General features: G+C 36.9%; 1 protein-coding gene across 3 annotated transcripts in view; it reads right to left on the reverse strand.

Annotated features, from left to right (window-relative positions):
• The window catches only part of ABCB11 (ATP binding cassette subfamily B member 11), a 151,053-nt gene that overhangs the window by 24,143 nt on the left and 107,338 nt on the right, over positions 1-19,572 (reverse strand). For all 3 annotated transcript variants that reach the window (XM_077154074.1, XM_077154075.1, XM_077154073.1), the window contains 4 exons: positions 19,175-19,277; positions 11,573-11,737; positions 4,446-4,550; positions 4,199-4,360 (listed from right to left, as the gene is read on the reverse strand). In XM_077154074.1, the coding sequence (XP_077010189.1) occupies positions 4,199-4,360; positions 4,446-4,550; positions 11,573-11,737; positions 19,175-19,277 (535 nt within the window). The remainder of the gene's footprint in view (positions 1-4,198; positions 4,361-4,445; positions 4,551-11,572; positions 11,738-19,174; positions 19,278-19,572) is intronic.

Genomic DNA, 19,572 nt, shown 5'->3' on the forward strand with positions numbered 1-19,572 from the left:
TTTTTATCTTCATGAATACAGGAAGTTGGCATTTATTAGTTAATTGCTTTAGAGTTGAATGGTGAAAATGGTGTCTCTTTCTTTTAATTTGCATTTCCCTAACTATCAGTGAGGGTGAGTAATTAAGCTTATTGGCCTCCTGTATTTCTTTTTCTGTGAATTGCTTGTTCATATACCATTTTAACCCTATTTTTATTAGTTAGTTTTTTGTTCAATTAATTTTAGGAGTTCCACATATATTAGGGATATTAATCTTTGTTATAAATATTTTCCTAGTTTAGCTTTGTTATACAACAGTTTTAATTTTTTAGGTAAACAAACACAAGATTCCTGTTTTCTGATTTTGGGTTTATGGTCTTGCTTAAGAGAATTTCCCCTACTCCTTCTATTACCATTTTTACCCAGCAGTGTTTGGAAATTATAGTTAATAAATAGTACAAGAAAGTAAAATAATTGGCATGAATATTGACAAAGAAGAGAATAGACAAAATTATCTTTATAATTTGATTTAACATCTAGAAAATCTAAGAGGCCATACTAAATTTTAAAAGTACTACAATTAATAAGAGAGTTGGGAATGGTGGATTAGTATAAGAAAAATAAACAAAAACAGATTTTATCTCAACCGAAAACAGAATTGAGCAAAACATCTCATTCAAACTACTATAAACAAATTGAAAAAGTTTAACAAAATAGAGGGATATAGTAATATATCTGTGAAATCTTGCTAAAAACTGCAGATCCTTGGTTGGCGCAATGGTGGCAGAATTCTTGCCTGCCATGCTGGAGACTGGGTTCAATTCCTGGTGCCTGAGCATGCGAAAAAAAACAAACAGAAAAAAAACAAAAACAAAACTAAAGAGCCCTGTTTGTAGAGCGGTCTTGGGAAAATTTCATAACCCCACAATAATAACCCTTTGTGCATGTATGGGTATATGCTCAATCATAATCAAAATGAAATTTTGGAAGAGGTCATAATTATTTTAAAGTACAATTTAGAATAATTAATGGCTAGGAACAGATAAGAGAATTTTGAGGGAAAAAATAGTGTACAGGGATCTGCTTAACCAGATATTAAAATTCATATAAAGTTATTATAATTAAAACTGTAAGATTTTGGCACAGCATAAGTAAAAAACTTCAATGAAAAAGAATGGTGAATCTCTAAATAGCTCCAAGTGTATATGGGAACTTGATACTCAACAATGGGAGGGAAGATTTCAAACTATTAGAAAATAGAAACTATATTTAATAAATGATTTTGGAATATTTTCTATCTAATTTGAAGGAAGCAAAACCAAGTTTGTACATCATACAATATATTAAAATAAATTCTACCTGACATAGATTTTATGAAAACAACAAAAATCATAGAAAAAACCCAGAAATTTTTGGATTAAAGGATAAAATGAGATTTTTATAAGATAATTAGATGTCACTCTCTGAATTTAGAGATAGTGGATAAGCTTTAAAAGTTCTTTGAAGATTGAAGGGCACAAAAAAACAGAACAAATAAGTAAACCAATAGATACTATGATGCTGAGATAATGAAAGTGAAATTGGTACATATTTTCTTTAAGCAGTTAAAAAAAAATCCTTCAAGATGATTATACTCATTGATCCAGTTATTTCATTTTTAAGGCTTGATCCTAAACAGATTAATCGAGGATGTGCCAAGTTGAATGTAAAATGATATACATTGATTATAAGTGGAGGGGAAAAAATAACTAAATAGGGAATTCTTTAAGAAATGATGGCATATTGAAATGATATGTTATATACACATTAAAAATCTATTGTAGAAAGTTGTTCAACTGTGTGAATGAACCTTGAGGACAGTATACTAAGTGAAATAAGTCAGAAACAAAAGGACATTGTATGGTCTCATTAATATAAACCAATTATAATGTGCAAACTCTGAGAGTTACATTTGAGAGCACAGGTTATCAGGACATAGAAAGAGAGCAGAGATTGGGCAATCGATGCTTAAGGAGCACAGAATGTTCAATAAGGTTCATTATAAAGGTTCAGAAATGGATAGCATAATATAGTGTGATAGTAGCACAACACTGTAAGTGTAATTAACAAAGCCAGGTGTGAGTATGGTTGAAAGAGGAGGGTTAGGTCATGTATGGCATCAGAAGGAAATGTAAGAGGATAAAAACTGGGACTATATAACTTAGTAAAGCCTAGAATGGACAATGGTGGTGATTAATTGTACAAGAAAGTTCTTACATGAATTAGAACAAATGTATATCATTATAACAAGGTGTTAATAATAGGGTGGTATGCAAGTTTGAAACTATTATATACCCCCAGAAAAGCCATATCCTTTAATCCTCATTCAGTATTGCTAGGTGGAATCTTTTTTAGCATTTCTATGGAGATGTGACCTACCCAATTGTGGGTGGCAACTTTTGATTAGATGGGTTCCATGGAGTTGTGTCTCAACCCGTTCAAGGTGGGGTTGCTTACTGGAGCCCTTTAAGAGGGAACCATTTTGGAAAAAGTTTTAGAGCCACCAGAACTGACACAGCCAACAGAACAGAAACACCCCCAGGGAAGCCATTGGAGATTCCTGGAGAGAAAACTAGCACATGTCGCCATGTGCCTTTTCAATTGAGAGAGAAACCTTGAACATCATCGGCCTTCTTGAACCAAGGTATGCTTAATGTCCAAATGCTTAATTTGGACATTCTTACAACATTGCCTTAATGTGGACATTTTCAAGGCCTTAGAATTGTAAATTGTAACTTAATTCCTCTTTTTAAAAGCCATTGTTTCTGGTATATTGCATTTCAATAGCTTACAAGCTAGAACAGGAGGTATATGGGAAAAATACAATTAAGGCAAACTAAGATCTATAGTTAACAGTAACTTTGTAATATTCTTTCATTAATTGTAACAAAGGCACTATGCCAAAGCTAAATGTCAATACTAGGGGGATTTAAGGAGTATGGTATTTTTTTTTTCTGGAAGAAATGAGAATGTTCTCAGCATTGACTGTAGTGGTGAATGCATAGCTATGTAATTATACCAAGAGCCACTGACTGTACACTTAGGATGGATTGTATGGTGTGTGAATAAAACTGTTTTTTTTTAAATCTACTCAGAAAATGATCACATTATTTTTAGGGGAAAAAGAAAGATTACAAATCCATACATAGAGTGTGACTCTAAGACTGTGGAAAATACAAGTATACATAGGAAAAGCTCAGAAAGATCAAAACTAAAACATATCCAGTGACCTTCCCCTAAGAGGATTTAAAATTCCTCTCATTTTATTTAAAATTCTCCCATTCTACTTTCACTATTTTTGGCTGAACTGGCCGGGAATCAAGACATACTTCTCTACAGCACTGTCAATCCAGTGAAGTTTTCTCTTCTCTGAGCCTCACAAATTGCAGAGGAGTGAAAACTTCTCCTTCTTGTCTTTTCTGCTCTTTTCTGTTTTCTTATTCGGTGACTAGAAATGTTGGGAGGTAAATATGAATGTTGCCAATTTAATCCCAATGCCTGTTCTTATCAAAAGGTGTGGTCACAGCCTGCACATGTGGGTAACTCCCTTGAACAAGACTGCAAATTCTGGGGTTTAGAAACCAGTTTTTTCCCTCTAGGTCAGAAAGAGATGCTCTCTGGGGCTTCAAGATTTTCAATATCTACTTGTTTCCCTCAGTTTCCTGACGTGGCTCTTAGCAGAGGCTGCTCAGAACAGCTTCCCTACCTGTCCTGGACCCCCGTCGAGTCAGGAGGGTTTCTCTCATGGACCCTCTGCTTACTTACACCCCCTGGGGGAACCTTGGAGTCGTGTGGAATCTGAATCTGTGGGCCTGAAAATGGTCTGCGAAATGACGCTCAGGGAAGTTCTTCTCAGTTGCTAAACTTAGGGGAAATTCAAGACCTTAACAGATAGTGATGTATTCCAAAACCCTGATGCTAGGCACTGCCTAGGACACTATGCTTAACTGCTATGTGTTAGCATTGGAAATGGTAAAAAAAAAAGACATATATATATATGTGTGTGTGTGTATGTATATATATATATATGTGTGTGTGTGTGTGTATGTATACATACATGGTTCCAGAATATCCCAAACACACTAGCTCTTATTTCACAGAAAACACATAGAAGCACCCAATACACAAAGGAAAGAATTTCTTCTTCAGTTAACATACCCCCAGTGCCCCCATAGCTTACTCCTTGAACTTGGGAAGCATCTGTAGCAAGTCTTGTTGTGAGTGCCCCAGGGCTATTTCTGGAGTCATCGAACCAGCCAATGTCCTGCCCCAATATTGCCTTGAAACCAAATTTACGTAGCCTTTTGGTGAGGAGTTCCCCAGATTTAGCAAATGTGTATCCCTAAAACATAAAAATTCCTTAGTGACGTTTAACGTGAAAAATGGAGAAAGAACTAAATCAGTTATTTAAAAATAAAATTCCTTACCTGCAGAAATTGGGTGCAAAGGGATGCAATGCCCAGTGCTACAAAGAGCAGACATACAGCATGGATCTGGGATCTTTGCTCCTCTTTATCAGGAAGTGAAAATGTCTTTGAAAGATGGTAAGCAAGAAAGTATCTTTACTGTTACAAACAATAGCAAATAAATTCAAAGACATTTAAAAGAAATTTCTATTAAGCATTCAGGTTAAACATGGCTCTACTTTAAATAAACTAATAATTAAGCCAAAGTTAACTGTGAAAATGTGAATGATGTACTTTAATTTCCCATAGGGAAATCTAATGAATGAAAGCCAATGGTGACAAATTATAGAATTCCGTCTTGTTTCTTTGCCTGATTTGGCAAATTGTGTTGATTTTCTTTGACACCAGTGAAAAAAATGACAAAATGCTTCAAATCCTTTTTGTAATGGATCAGAGAGGGAAAAAAGGAGGGGAAGGAAGGAACGAACGAAAATACTTGAAACTGAGAATGTCAACTGGGACAAAACTCAGAGTATTATTATGGCCTCTGTCTTTATCAGATAATAAATGTAAGAAAGATGATTTTCGCACTCAGTAAATTTTCTGTAATTAATTTAATAGATTCTATATATGCTAAATAATAGCATCTTTAAAAATCAACTAACCATCAACCTAATCCATGACTGGAATTAGATTAGGAGAGAAAACAGTCGCTATCCAGCTGAAGCTAAGATTTTTGCCTCTAAATCACTAAAAGCTGAAAACATTCCTCAATAAAGTACAGAAATCGTGAATAGGTTTTTTTTAAGTCTATAGTAAGTAAGAAACTGTACTAATAAACATATTCTGAATTCACAGAAATAAACTTGAGTAACTGATTAGGGACCAAACTACTGCAATCTTAAATTAACAAAAAAAAAAAAGAAAGAAAGTATAAAAGCAGCTGCATATTCCAGTGACATTGTTCTACGTTGAAATAGATTTTAAGTGCGGACGAAACTTCGTAATTAAGTGAAGGAACTGTGGGAGTTCAGAAAAAGTATGTTAGAAAACTCTGTAATGAATCCTTGTTTACTGTTCTGAATTAATTCAGGTAACTAGAACAATACCAACAGTCGTTCAAAGGAAACTTGTTTATTCAATAAATATTTATTAACTGCCTCCTATATGCTAAATAACTCTCCTGAAAACAATTTATACTATTCCATTAACAAATCCTTTTCTGCAAAGCAAAAATAACCTGTTCAAATTATCATAAATTGCAAATTAAGGGGAAGAGGGGGATTCTGGATTAGAGAAATTTTTACTGATTCTAGGACAAGGGGTTCATAGGGCGTCTTTATATCTTAATATAGGTGAAAGTGGGTTTAGAAGACACCCCAGTGTAGCATTAACTCACAAGTTTACGTCACAGAGTTTACAAATTCAGGCACTTAAAAATATATTTCAATTTGGTTGTAAAAACCACTATACGAATGCCTCTAAACCCCAAACTGTGATGCCATGATTTCTATTCCTCCCCAAGATTCATCTGTTATAAACATAGAATGTTAAACTGCAGGTTCAAAGGTTAGCTCTTATTTTATGGGTGGAAAATTAAAGCCCCAACATCGAATCATTTAGCTGGTTAGTGCTAATTATTAGATGAGGAAACTCTTATTCTTCAGATTCCAGGACAGTGATTTTCTTTGGGACATGCTCTCTTGGCTCTTAGCGTGACCCCAAAACTTTTCAAACTTTTCGGAGTTCAAAACAATGTTTGGTTAATGTAAAAACCCACATCACAGTTCAAGGTTGGGCATCCCTATGTACTCTTTTTTCAGAAAATTCTTTTCTGAACTTTTTTCCATGACTTCTTGCACATTTTTATGGTTGAAATGCAACTCAAAGGGCCCATCGACAGGTCGCTAGCCATGGCCTGGGCAAACACCCTTGCCGTTTTCATAGTGGAAGTTTGTTTAAGGAGAAAACAAGTATTTATTAAATTCAATAATGGGCTAGATGTCAAATGAGTTGCTTAACTTACCTTATCTTAAATTAGGATTTGCTTAAATTGGGGCTCTCAAAACAATTCAATGAGGTAAAAATTATTACTCCATTGCAACAATGAGAAAACTGAGTCTCGTCAAGGGTAGGCCACTTGCCTGAACGCACACAGCTTGTACAGAGCAGAGACCTACTACAAACCCGGGGCTGGGTTTTGTAGCATGCTAACCTTCAAATTCCTGTGCTTGGAACACTTGGCACATTTTCCAAGTCAAATATACTCAGGGAAAGTGAGGCAGATAGACTGTGTTTCCTGTGTATATTGAGGCTTAGCTAGATTAGCAACCAGTCTCCCAGCAGTGCCCAATTACTCGCTGGGTCCATTTTCCACTACTGTGGTCTCACTACACCAAATGTGCATATTGTGCTCTTTCAGTATGTTTTTAACTACAATTAAAAAACAGAGGGCAGGCCACGGTGGCTCAGCAGGTTGAGTTCTCGCCTGCCGCGCCAGAGATCCGGGTTTGATTCCCAGTGTCTCCCCATGCAAAAGAAAGGAAAAAGAAAAAAAAAATGGGGTGGTCCTCGGTGGCTCAGCAGGCAGAGTTTTCATCTGCCATGCCAGAGACCCAGGAAACGGGCAGTTATCTAACTGATGATCATACCATACAAGATGAAAATATCATAAATCTACTGATGAACATGGGATAATTGTGCAAAGAGACAAACAAAATCAAACCTCTTTATCAAAGAGAAAGCATAGGAAGGTTTGTTCAAGTATCATTCTCTTAACAAATATAACTTGTAGGAACCTTAACGACTTCAACAAATTTGCTGTTACTCTGGTCCTGTGGTCCTTAAGTGAAAAGCAACATTTGCTTAGGCCGAGTCCATCCTACAACCTCTGGTTGTAATCGGATGAATCACAAATAATATTCCCAACGAGTAATTCTGAGTGGGCATTCTTGGTGGATTATAGGCTGAACCACCTATAGTCTTTTCTGTAGGTTTTCTGACTTGGACATTTCATAGACCTCTAAAGCTGTAGAGGTATATTAGAAATCAACTCTGTCAGTCTTTCATTTTATAGTTGATAAAACCCAGGCTCAGAAAAGTGACATGACTTGACCTTGGGTACTCAGTACATGGTAAGTAACTAACAGCCAGTTTATGTAAAAGAGTCTCCAGGATTCTTTCCACAACAGGTGAGGGACAGAGTTTGGGTGAAAGTGGGAAAATATATTCCTTACTCTGCTGTAATGGAATGTAGTTTTCACTCTACTTTTGTGAGAGAGAGATGATCAGAAGGGAAGCTGACATCCTGGGTTTATTTTAAAAAGCAAACACTGGGCATATTTTGGGGTCTTTACAGGCTCAACTCTGTCCCCGGTACCTCCTACATCTACATCATTGCTGAGTGAGATGCATTCCCAAAGGCCTCTTCTTGCTAGAAAGTCAACTCTATGAGAGTAAGGAAGGGCTTGGTTTTCTTGTCCCCCCTCTCTATCTGGCAAATAATAAGTGATCAACAAATCTCTGTTGAATGTGAGTGGATTTTTTTTTCTGTTTAATGTCTGTCTTCCTCGTGGTCCGGAAACTCCATTAGGAGAAGGCACTTTGACTGACATCTCAGCAGTGAATCCCTAGCAAAATGTCTGTCTGACACACAGGAGAAAGTTCACAAATATCCGTTTAGTGAAAAAAAGAATATTTCTGTTATATTCAGGGTATTTACTTACTAGGACATAAAGGAGTAGACATAAACTGTTTTAAGTATTTTCAACAAAAAGGGCTGGTGGTACCATGTAACCAGAAATTCCTCTAACCGGAGTCGAAGGTCCCCATGTTTCCACTGAAATTATCATTATTTCTAATCTTACCACAAGGGGGCCGTGGGAAAAATTAAAACGGTGGCTGGAGCCTTCCCTAAACAATTGGCATGATTTCATTTGTGAATTATCCAGGGCTTTTCTGTTCAACTTGTGTTTTTGTGAGGATACTTTCTGCTAAGGATCCCTAACAGACAGGTGGCAAGAGAAGGAAAAGTAGAGGGGAAAGCTAAAAGGTAAGACTTTATTGTTTTTACTAAGTTCTAAAAGTGTGGTGTGCAGGCAAATACTTTAGGCTTCAGCAAACCTGGGTTCTAGTCCTGACCCCTTCATCTCATGAGTGTGTCACCCTGAACAAATTAATTAAACTCTCTAGGTTCTAGGTTTCCTTCCTTGTTGACCTCACAGGATGTGTGTGTGTGTGTGTGTGTGTGTGTGTGTGTGTGTGAGTTTCAACTAAGATAACATGATTGCATTTTGATAACCAATTCTGCAATGATAAAGTTTTATTAGAACACGTTTCTAGAATTAAAATACCTGGATTTCAATTCCAGCTCCACAACTTGCTGGTGGTATGAACTTGAGGAGGTTTCCTAAGTTCTCGTTGCCACTGTCCTTCGCACCCCTTTTTCTTTTTTTTTTTTTTAACTTTTTTTGTTCTATAATATACATACAAACCAAAAAGCAATAATTTTCAGAGCACTCTTCAACAATTAGTTACAGAACAGATCCCAGAGTTTGTCATGGGCTACTATACCATCCTTTCAGAGTTTTCCTTCTAGCTGCCCCAAACTATAGGCGGCTAGAAGGAATAAATATTTTTTATCATCAAATCAACTTTTTTTTCTTTTTTGTGAAAAATGACATATATACAAAAAAGCTATAAATTTTAAAGTACAGCACAACAATTAATTGTAGAACAGATTTCAGAGTTTGGTGTAGGTTACAACTCCACAATTTTAGCTTTTTACTTCTAGCTGCTCTAAAATACTGGAGACTGAAATAAATATCAATTTAATGAGTCAGCAATCAAATTAATGTTAAACCCTACCTTCTCTTTTTAACTTCACCATCACCTTTGCTCTTTCTATCCCACTCTTTAGGGGTATTTGGGCTATGGCCATTCTAACTTTTTTTATGTTGTAAGAGGCTGTCAATAATATGGGGTAGGGAGATGGAACTAGCCAATGTTCTGGAGAGGCTGGGCCCTCTAGGTTTCAGGACTTATCTGGTCCAGGGACCCATCTGGAGGTTGTAGGTTTCTGGAAAATTACCCTGGTGCATGGAATATTTGTAGAATCTTATATATTGCCCTACATGTTCTTTATGATTGCTGGAATGGTTTTGGTTGGGGGTTGGCAGGTTAGGTAGCAGTGTCTAACTGAAGCTTGTGTAAGAGTGACCTCCAGGGTATCCTATCGACTCTAGTTGAAACCTGTCAGCCACTGATACTTTATTAGTTATATTTCTCTTCCACCTTTTGGTCAGGATGGCATTGTTGATCCCACGGTGCCAGGGCCAGACTCATTCCCAGGAGTCATCTCCCACGTCGCCAGGGAGACTTTCACCCCTGGATATCACGTTCCACGTAGAGGGGAGGGCAATGATTTCACTTGCAGAGTTGGGCTTAGAGAGAGCGAGGCACATCTGAGGAACAACAGAGGTCCTCCAGAAGTACCTCTTAGGCATACCTATAGGTAGACTAAGCTTCTCCGCTATCTACATAAGCTTCACAAGAGTAAGCCTCAAGACTAAGGGCTTGGCCAATTGATTTGGATGTCCCTAACATTTGACACAGTATCAGGGGATTCCCTGATGGCAAAGTTTAATAGTCTCATATTTTTTCTCCCATTCCTTAAGGAACTTTGCAAATACTTTTTGATTATCTGCTTACTATATTCTAGGACGTATCCAGGCATTGCATTAAACTATACAGGATTAAAGGCTCTCATTCTTATTCTGGGCTCCCTGTTTTTCCATTGTTCAAATGAGCTATCCAGGCAGGTTAACTTAGATTATGTGCTACAGAAAATTTAGGTTCCAGGCAAAATAAACCTTTCTTCCTTTGGTCTCAAAGAGTAGGTGTGGTTCTAAAACATATACACAATGTCTTCCTTACCCTGGAGTTCTGAATTACCTTAATCCCGACCTGATCAGCTTCATTCTTATCTTTAAACACCAGGTTATAGATATACAAAACAGCCTCTCAAACTCCAGAAATAATTACCACTCTGGACTAAATGTACACCGCTTTTTTGAGAGAAATGCTCAGCAAAGAAGCTGACAATATAAAATATGGATAATAACAATACTTACCTCAGGGGTTCATTAATAAATTTAAGTGTGTTCTTATATGTAAATGCTTAGGTAGTGTCTAATAAATGTTTGTAGTAGCTGTAGTAGTTGTTGTTATATCAGTAAAGCTCTATAGAGAATATAAAAATTTCTAAGAAGTGAAAAATTGAAACAAGTAGCTTATTCTTTATTCCTGCTTTATTTTATTTCTCTTATTTTATTCCTACTTCCTCTCTACTTCCCCATTTCAATCATGCAATCAGTAGGAGAGCAGTTAATTATAGATCAGACACTCACACCTGCTATTCTGTCAAACTTTGTACCACAACTGTTCAGAAAGATCAAAATGACCCTAAAATCCTTTGTATTATTCAGTGAATCTACTTTGCATTCTAATTTGGTTTGCACCTAAGTAAATGCCCTCTTCTTACAGGATATTTGCAGTCATGGTGTCATTTGTTACAGACAATGACTGTGTGGGCACTCTGCCCTTACAAATGAGAGTGCTCAGCTTTGCCTTCTTACCTTCTGTATGGTGAAGACTCAGTGAATTTTTAATCCTTACAGGTGAGAAAATAGAGCTAACAGAAAAGAGCTTATATTAAAACAAAGAGCTGACCTATCAAAATTGACAATACCCATTGTAACCTATTCCAAACTCTGAAATCTGTCGTACATCTAATTCTTGCAATGTACTTTGAAATTTATTGCTTTTATGCATATATGTTATTTAAAGAGAAGGAGAAGTATAACTGAGAACATAGGATTTAACAAATGAGCACAACTGCTAAATCATTATATTGAGATTTCTGTTGGTCTCCAGTGTCTTGGAGCAGCTAGAGGAAAAACCAAAAAATCATGGAACTGTAACCCATACCAAACTTTAAGATCTGTTCTATAACTACTTGTTAAAATGTACTTGGAAATTTATTGCTTTTTGGTATATGTGTTATATTTCACAATAAAAAAAAATGGCAATATCCACTGGAAAAATAAGAAGAACAAGGGAGAACAAAACTAGTCCCAACACTTGCTTACCCCAAGAATCTGGCTGAATAAGAAGGCATATAACGGTGTCACTGTCCCATTGACAGCTGCACCCAAAGTCCCTAGCAGCATGTAGGGCCATTCTGGAGCATTGAATCTCAGAATCCTCCTAATCGGGGCAGGTTCAATTTCTTCTTCCACAGGAATGTCCTTGTCCTTGAGGAAAAAGAAGGTTATATTATCATCTAAATGTGTATGCAGACATTTGACATTTACCCCTTTATTAAATAGCAGGCCTTTTGGCATTCGCAGATTTAAGAGTCATGGTTTGATTGCTTATGAGTGACTTCAAAAAAATCAATGTGATGCAGTGATGTGTTCATTTGCAAGGAGTGGTTCTGAATTGCTTGAGACCATTCTGTGACCTAAACACGGAGTGAGCACAGAGGACTAATCATCTGAAGGTGAGTTTGTAATTCTCATTTGATGATCATGTATGTATCGTGATTCATACATACTTATTATTAATATGTACAGAAACACAGAGAATAATAAGTATGTTGAGTCTTTGGGGGAAAAATTACCCCCAATTAAAAAAATCAAAACAAAGGCTAGCCATTGTGGTATTTACACATAAATCCAAATGGATTTCTAAATTTCACAATTTCTTAATAGGGAGTGAGAATTAACATTTTCGGTTACTATAATCTAGCAGTCGGTGAAACAGCTAAGGCAGACCAGTATGCTGAAACCAATGCAAAAATAATTTTAAAATGTGTAAGTTGTCAATAGTTATCTGTACATGGTTTTAGTAAAGCTTTCCTTGGCTCCTAGAAGCAAATGACTTGGATTTCTAAATTTTACATTTTCTTAATAGAGTGAGAATTAACATTTTCCTATTCTGATCTCTTTGTCATTAAAGTGTCAGAAGCCAGCAATTTTTATCCTCTTGTAGGCAAATGTTAGAGTACAGAACCTTCATAATTTTTCCTTGCTATCGATATTACTCAGTGTTTGGCCTCTTTAAACCCATTTACTTAAAAATTTATTGCTCACTTTGCAAAAGGATTTTAGGTAGTTTATCTAGATTAGTATTGAATTTTTTACTTTTTTAATTAAAATATACTGAAAAGATCTATAGCAAATGAACACCGAAACTATTCATCATGCCTTCTTTCATTAATATGTTGTAATTTACCCTTTGGAGAGTTGAATGTCACCTAGGGGCAAGAGCAAGGAACTTTCCCTTTGCTTACAAAGTCAGTATACCACACTACCAGCCCAATCTAAATGGAAGCCTGGTGTCATGACTTTTCATAACAGTTGCAAGGCAAACAGGATGAAGGAATGTAGCTCAGGCTGGTGATGAACTTGCTATTGCCTCCATTTAAAGTTCTCTCTTGGTCTACCCTGAACGTTTGCTCTTTGCCATCACAACTCATTCAGCAGCAATCCTTCTGCTCGCCTACTTCCTCTCTATTGGCTTACTGACTCTAGAACATCAGTGCCAGAGAGGAAGAAGGGTGGTTAGGAAGGAGGTTTCGGACTGGGCCCCAGGCTGCGACCAATGGAAGATATTACCAAGTATTGGCACTCTCTGGGCCTCAGATACCTCTTCCTTAAAAGAGGGAGTTGAGGGTGGGCCACGGTGGCTCAGCAGGCAGAGTTCTCGCCTGCCATGCCGGAGACCCAGGTTTGATTCCCTGGCACCTGCCCATGCAAGTTTGGGAGACGTACTTCTCTGTGCCCCTTTGCACTTCTGTATGACTTATGAATGGAGGCATTTACTCCCCCTTTCCAGACTTTTTTTCGTAGATTATTTCATAGAAAATGGGATAGGAAGAAAAAGATCATATCTTTCTCCTAAGAAAAAAAATCTTTTTTACTGCTTATTAAAAAAGATTCAGGGCCGGCCACAGTGGCTCAGTGGCAGAGTTCTCGCCTCCTGTGCCAGAGACCCGGGTTCCGTGCCCGGAGCCTGCCCATGGAAAAAAAAAATTCAGGTTCTTCAAGCTCAGGATTCTTCTCCTGTGACAAATCCAGGTTATTTGTTGGCATCATTTGACCTTCCTTGCTCCCCTTGTGGGAATTGGGGGTTGGTTGGGGAACCAGTGCAAATGCTGTACTCTGGCTACTGCTATTGCTGAGTAATAAAACCCTTTGCCTCTGACCCGGGTGTCTCATGCATAAAATTGTACCAGTCTAACTTGTTGGCTTGCAAGTAAGCAAAATATCACACCCTTCACAGTTTTGGATGGTCATTTGTATCCTGATCTGCTTATCAGACTTATCTGGGGAAACTATTAAAATGAGTTCCTGGGTCCCAATGCCAGAAACTCTAATTTAGGTCTATGCTTGAATTTGTGTTTGAAAAATACTCCACAGGTAATTCTGGTAACCAAAGCCCAATTTCTAAGACTCTCAGAAGCAGGTGATCTCCAGAACAATCCGGCACTAACTGTCCGGGATTCTATACTTGCATGTTTTGAAAGTACCAACTGTGCTGTACCATCTAGGGGATGCTGCGGAACTTGTAAAGGTACAGTAGCATTCACTGATGTCTGCTCCTTAGTGACATTTCCTGTAACTATTGTCCCCATGGGGTGGCCCACCCACAGGAGGACATGATACAAATTTCCCTGACCTCTGACCTGGTAGCATCACAAACCCTAAATAACAACATCTAAGACATTTTGTAAATAATATGAAGTAATTTCTGTTCAGTAGTTTTCATTCCACAATAAACTAAGAAGAAGCAAAATTAATTAATTTGAATAGTTTCCTTTTGTTCTTCTATATTAAAGGTTGGACTCAAGGAAACTGTCCCTTGCTCCCCCAATAGATGCAGTAGTCAAGCCTGAATAATGCAAAAACTAGAAAATCTGTCCCCAAATAACTGAAATTAGATTGAATTTTATTTGAAATTTGTTGAAGAATAGTAGAGGTATAAAATAGCACTATATAAAAATATAATTAAAGTCAGCCCGTAAAGAGAGTTTATTTTCTTCTTTAATTTTGCAAAAATTATATATAAAGGGAAGAAACTGCAAAACACAGGGAGAGGTAAAATTATAAAAGTTTTTATGTTTTTCCTCACTGCAGACTGCATACCTCTATTATACAACTGCCAAGTTGCACAGTGCTTATTTGTTTACCATATGTAAGGGAATATACTGCCAGCAACTCTGGGGCAGAGAAAGAGACAGTAGCTCTCATTCATTTCTTTATCCCAACACAAGACCTGACACACAATAGGTGTGCAATCAATGTTTACTGCATAAAGGAATGAATGAAGTTTTTATACCCATAGTGGATACATGCAACAAAACATTTATTTAAAAAAATTCAAACTGATCACCTGCAATGTGAATGCTTCTATGATAGATCCATCCTTTTCCCAGTTTCCTTCCTTCTACCTCCTTATATACGCCAGATGAAAATATAACTTTTTCACCTTATTTAAGAAAATGAGAACTTCCTTCTTACATTTTATGTCCTGATTACTATACTTTGTTACTCTGGATTTTTGTACTCCAACTCAGAAAGATCTCCTGCCTTGACAATGACTATGAGATTTGATGATGAGAAATGATAACTGTGAAAGTAGAATGAAGATTCTACAAATGAACTGATGGTTATTTTTGCTGGGTCTTACCAATGTCCTATCTCTTAACTGATGTCTAAACTCCATATTATAAGTTAGCTTTGATGAAGATTTCTAATAAATGACCCTGACTTGATCTCATGCCTAGTTTTCTGGTTTCACTGAAAGAGATTCATAGATACCAGGACTGGAAGAACCCCTACCATATAAGCTTCCCCTAATCCTAAATTTCATTTTATGAGCATTATAACCAAGATCTGACTCCATTAATGACAGCCAAGAAACAGCTTGGAGAGCAAAGAGAATTGGGACACAATTTTAGCCCTGTGACCAGCTCATTCTGAGACCTTGTAGAATCACCGAACTTTGGAAACGCAGATTTCTTATGAAACCATCTTATCTAAGTTTTTAGTCAATACCCCTAAAAGACCGCAAGGTGGCAGTAATTCCTTTATGTAAGGAGACTTGCAACTCAACTTAAGATCAGACTTGAGCCAACTTGAAGTGGGTAAGGTTCAAGCTTCTCTATCAAAATGAAAAAAGGGAAGGGTTTCGCCAATACTGGAGCTTGCAGAATTTAGTGAAATGCTAAAATACTTTAAAATATTAACATTCGTTCATAAAATGTTACTTGGGGTTAGAAATTCCCTAAATCAAATTTTATTAATTCTAATTCTATTTTTAAAAAATAGTTAATTCTTTAAATCTAAAGGACTGTATTTCATAATTATTGTACACATGAGCAGTGTTAATATAAGATATTCTCCTCTTGGGGCTTTAGCAAGATCACAATGGCTTCCATGTCATTTTTTTCCCCCTTCTTCCTTTCCATCTCTCTTAACAAGAGATACTATATAATGCCATATTTAAAAATTAGTGGTTTACATTGAATTGAATTTAATTGTTCCATTCTTAATTATAATGCTGATTAGTAGAATATTATATGGAATACATCGCTCTCTAAAACTAACTCCTATATTTGATTAAAAGTTCCTTTTATTTTATTGGTTTCCTTCTGAGATTTTCCTTCATCCTAAGAACTCTATCCCCATGCCACATCTTCAGGGCATCTGTTTTGTGACTGTACCAATCCATCTTCCAACTTAAACAAAAGCAACAAAATCAGACATGTCTTCCTTCCTTCCTTCCTTCCTTCCTTCCTTCCTTCCTTCCTTCCTTCCTTCCTTCCTTCCTTCCTTCCTTCCCTCCCTCCCTCCCTCCCTCCCTCCCTCCCTCCCTCCCTCCCTCCTTCCCTCTCTCCTTCCCTCCCTTCTTTCCTTTTCTTGTTAAATGCTACCCAGAAACTGGAAAAATAAACCCATATAGGTGCAAAAATTGAACATGATTGTCACTTATGTGTTTGAAATTTCAACGTAGTGTTCGATTCTTTCTCCCCTCAAGGCCTGTTGACGTCTTATTTTTATAAAGTACATCTTGTGTTGTTAGTGGCAGCACTGTGGACATGACTTATTTCTAGAACTAGAATAATTGAGTATTTAAAGGCAAGATGCAGTAGCAGACCATGCTTACTAAGTGTTTTCTTCCCTATGATATACCCTGCTGCTCGTGAGAAAAAGTGTTCTATGAAATTTATTTAAATCAACTCTATGACATATTGAGACATCTATGTATTCAATATTGGACATTAAAACACGAAGAAAAGCATAAATAATCCTTCTGTCATAGTTATAAGGTCATAAACATTATCATTCTAAATCTGTTCATTCTGAGCAAATGTTTACAATTACTTCCTAAATGGAGTCTCGTTTTGGAATTTTATTGAAGACTATTTGAAATCACATCATGAATAATGGATGTGTCTGTAATTAAAATATTCTCTGATTTATTGCTTTGATAAACCCTGTGGCTTGGGTTTATTTCTTTATTTTTTTGGTAGTAGTTAAATTTTAGATTCTAGTTTTAAAATCTCTTTCTGCACTATGGGGTGGAAGGTACTGAGGTAGATGCTTCAGTTGATACAAACACAAATAAAAGAGAGCCACTAACTTTAAGAAGCTTAAAATTTAGTACAGGGATGAGACAAGTATGTACATGACTTCAAATAAGGCTTAAAAAGAAAATTGCCATAAAAAGGTTCAAATGAAGGGTTTTGATGGGAGATCAAAAGTGAGAGTATGAGAGCTGACAGGTGCAGTGCAGTGATCAGGGAAGAGATTTTGTAGGTTTGTCCAGAGTGATGTCCCTATAAACCCCAGAGTGATTTAAACAGTGAATAAAAAAGTATTTGCAAAGTCCACTTGGGGGAATGGTGAGAAAGGAGGAAAATTCAACTTCCCCATATGGAAAATTCCTGATATTCTCACAAGCAGCGGGGACAACCAAATCAATAGGACAAGCCCTCAATCTTGGGGTTTGTTCATATGAAATTTATCCCTGCAAAGGATAGGCTAAGTCTACTTAAAATTAAGCCTAAGAGTCACCCCCAAGAGCCTCTTTTGTTGCTCATATGTGGCCTCTCTCTCTCAGCCAACATGACAAGCAAACTCACTGCCCTCCCCCTCTCTACGTGGGACATGATTCCCGGGGGTATGGACCTCTTTGACAACATGGGACAAAAATCCTAGAATGAGCTGGGACTCAGCATCACGGGATTGAGAAAACCTTCTTGACCAAAAGAAGGAAGAGTGAAATGAGACAAAAAGTGTCAATGGCTGAGAGATTTCAAATAGAGTCAAGAGGTTACCCTGGAGGTTATTCTTACGCATTATATAGATAATCCCTTTTTAGTTTAAGGTGTATTAGAGAGGCTGGAGGGAACTGCCTGAAAATGTAGAGCTGTGTTCCAGTAGCCATGTTTCTTGATGATGATTGTATAACGATAGAGCTTTCACAATGTGACTGTGTGATTGTGAAAACCTTGTGTCTGATGCTCCTTTTAGCTACGGTATGGACAGATGAGTATAAATATGGATTAAAAATAAATAAATAATAGGGGGAACAAATGTGAAAATAAATTTAGTAGATTGAAATGCTGGTGAACAATGAAGGGGGTGGGAAGGGGTATAGGAAAAAAACAGGGGAAACAAAGGCTGAAATATATTGGGTAGATGGAAATACTGACAGTCAATGAGAGGGAGCGGTAAAGGGTATGGTATGTATGAGTTTTTTTCTTTTTATTTCTTTTTCTCAATTCATGCAAATGTTCTAAGAAATGATCATGGTGATGAATATACAACTATGTGATGATATTGTGAGTTATGGATTATATACCAAGAATGGAATGATCATATGGTAAGAATGTTTGTATGTTGTTATGTTTAATAAAAAAATTTTTTTTTAAGTGAGAATATGAGGGCTGACAGGTGCAGTGCAGTGACCAGGGAAGGCTTGGAGAGGAGGGACGGTCATGTCCTGTGAAAGGTAGACAGTGACCACAGCAGATCTGGACACCCGAAGCCTCATGAAGAAAGTTTATACCACTCTATGTGTTGAATCTTCACCTAGCTCTTTAATTTCCATTTTCTTTGAACTACACTAAAATTAACAGTGTTAATTTTAAGTGCAACCTAAAACACTTATTTGTAAATTATGCAGACTAAATCAATGTCCATAAAACCATTTGGCTCCATTAATACAAAATTGTGATCATTTATATCGGGCTAGCCTTATCAAACCCTTTTGCCAAGGTTTTTATAACTTAAGAAAGAGATTTTAAAATTTGAGGAAAAAAATGCTTTTGAGTATTCTTTAAAAACTTTAAAAGGACACTGACATAAGAACAAATAATCTGTAAAGGACAAATAGTTTCACAGTGTTTATTAGAATGGTTCTTCTAAGAATTGTTAATTAACCTTTAGTAGCCCCGATGGAGTTAACCATGTATTCTTAAAAGTAACTAATTAACTAATTTCTCTTTATTTTAAAAACATTTTTTAAAATTTAGAGTTTCATCATGTCCTAATGAGTTCCTCCATTTAATCTGACTTGGTGAAACATTATTAGATACGCCTACAAAACTCATATGCTCAGGTTTAACAAGCACTTCCCCAGGAGAGGCTTCTTCCATTCCCCCCACAAGCAATTGGTACCTTTCTCTCTTCTTCATAAGTAGACTTATGATCTACCACAGCTAATGGAGGTTCATGTACCAGGTAAGAAAGCTGAGACTTGGAGCGTTGCCGGATGGAAGCTCTGTAAATAAACAGAAAGAGAACAGTGTTGGTAAATTGTGTGCAGGTTGGGACAGAACTCAACTGGTGTCCACATTTACATCATATGTGTCAAATAAGCAGAAATATGTGGTAGGTAACATGGCAACCGTAAGGGAGCTTCCAGGTGAGGCTTGGGGAAGCTGTCCTTAGGGCAGAGCTAGTCAGTTCATTGCTCTGGGTCCCAAGTTCTTAGAACTGCTGGGCCCTGATTCAGAGTGCAGCAAAGGAGAAAGGGAAGGGACAAATGTCGTCCTGCCGGTCTACCAACAAAAGAC

This window comes from Tamandua tetradactyla, chromosome 3 (assembly GCF_023851605.1).
Source record: "Tamandua tetradactyla isolate mTamTet1 chromosome 3, mTamTet1.pri, whole genome shotgun sequence".
NCBI classification, from domain to species: domain Eukaryota; kingdom Metazoa; phylum Chordata; class Mammalia; order Pilosa; family Myrmecophagidae; genus Tamandua; species Tamandua tetradactyla.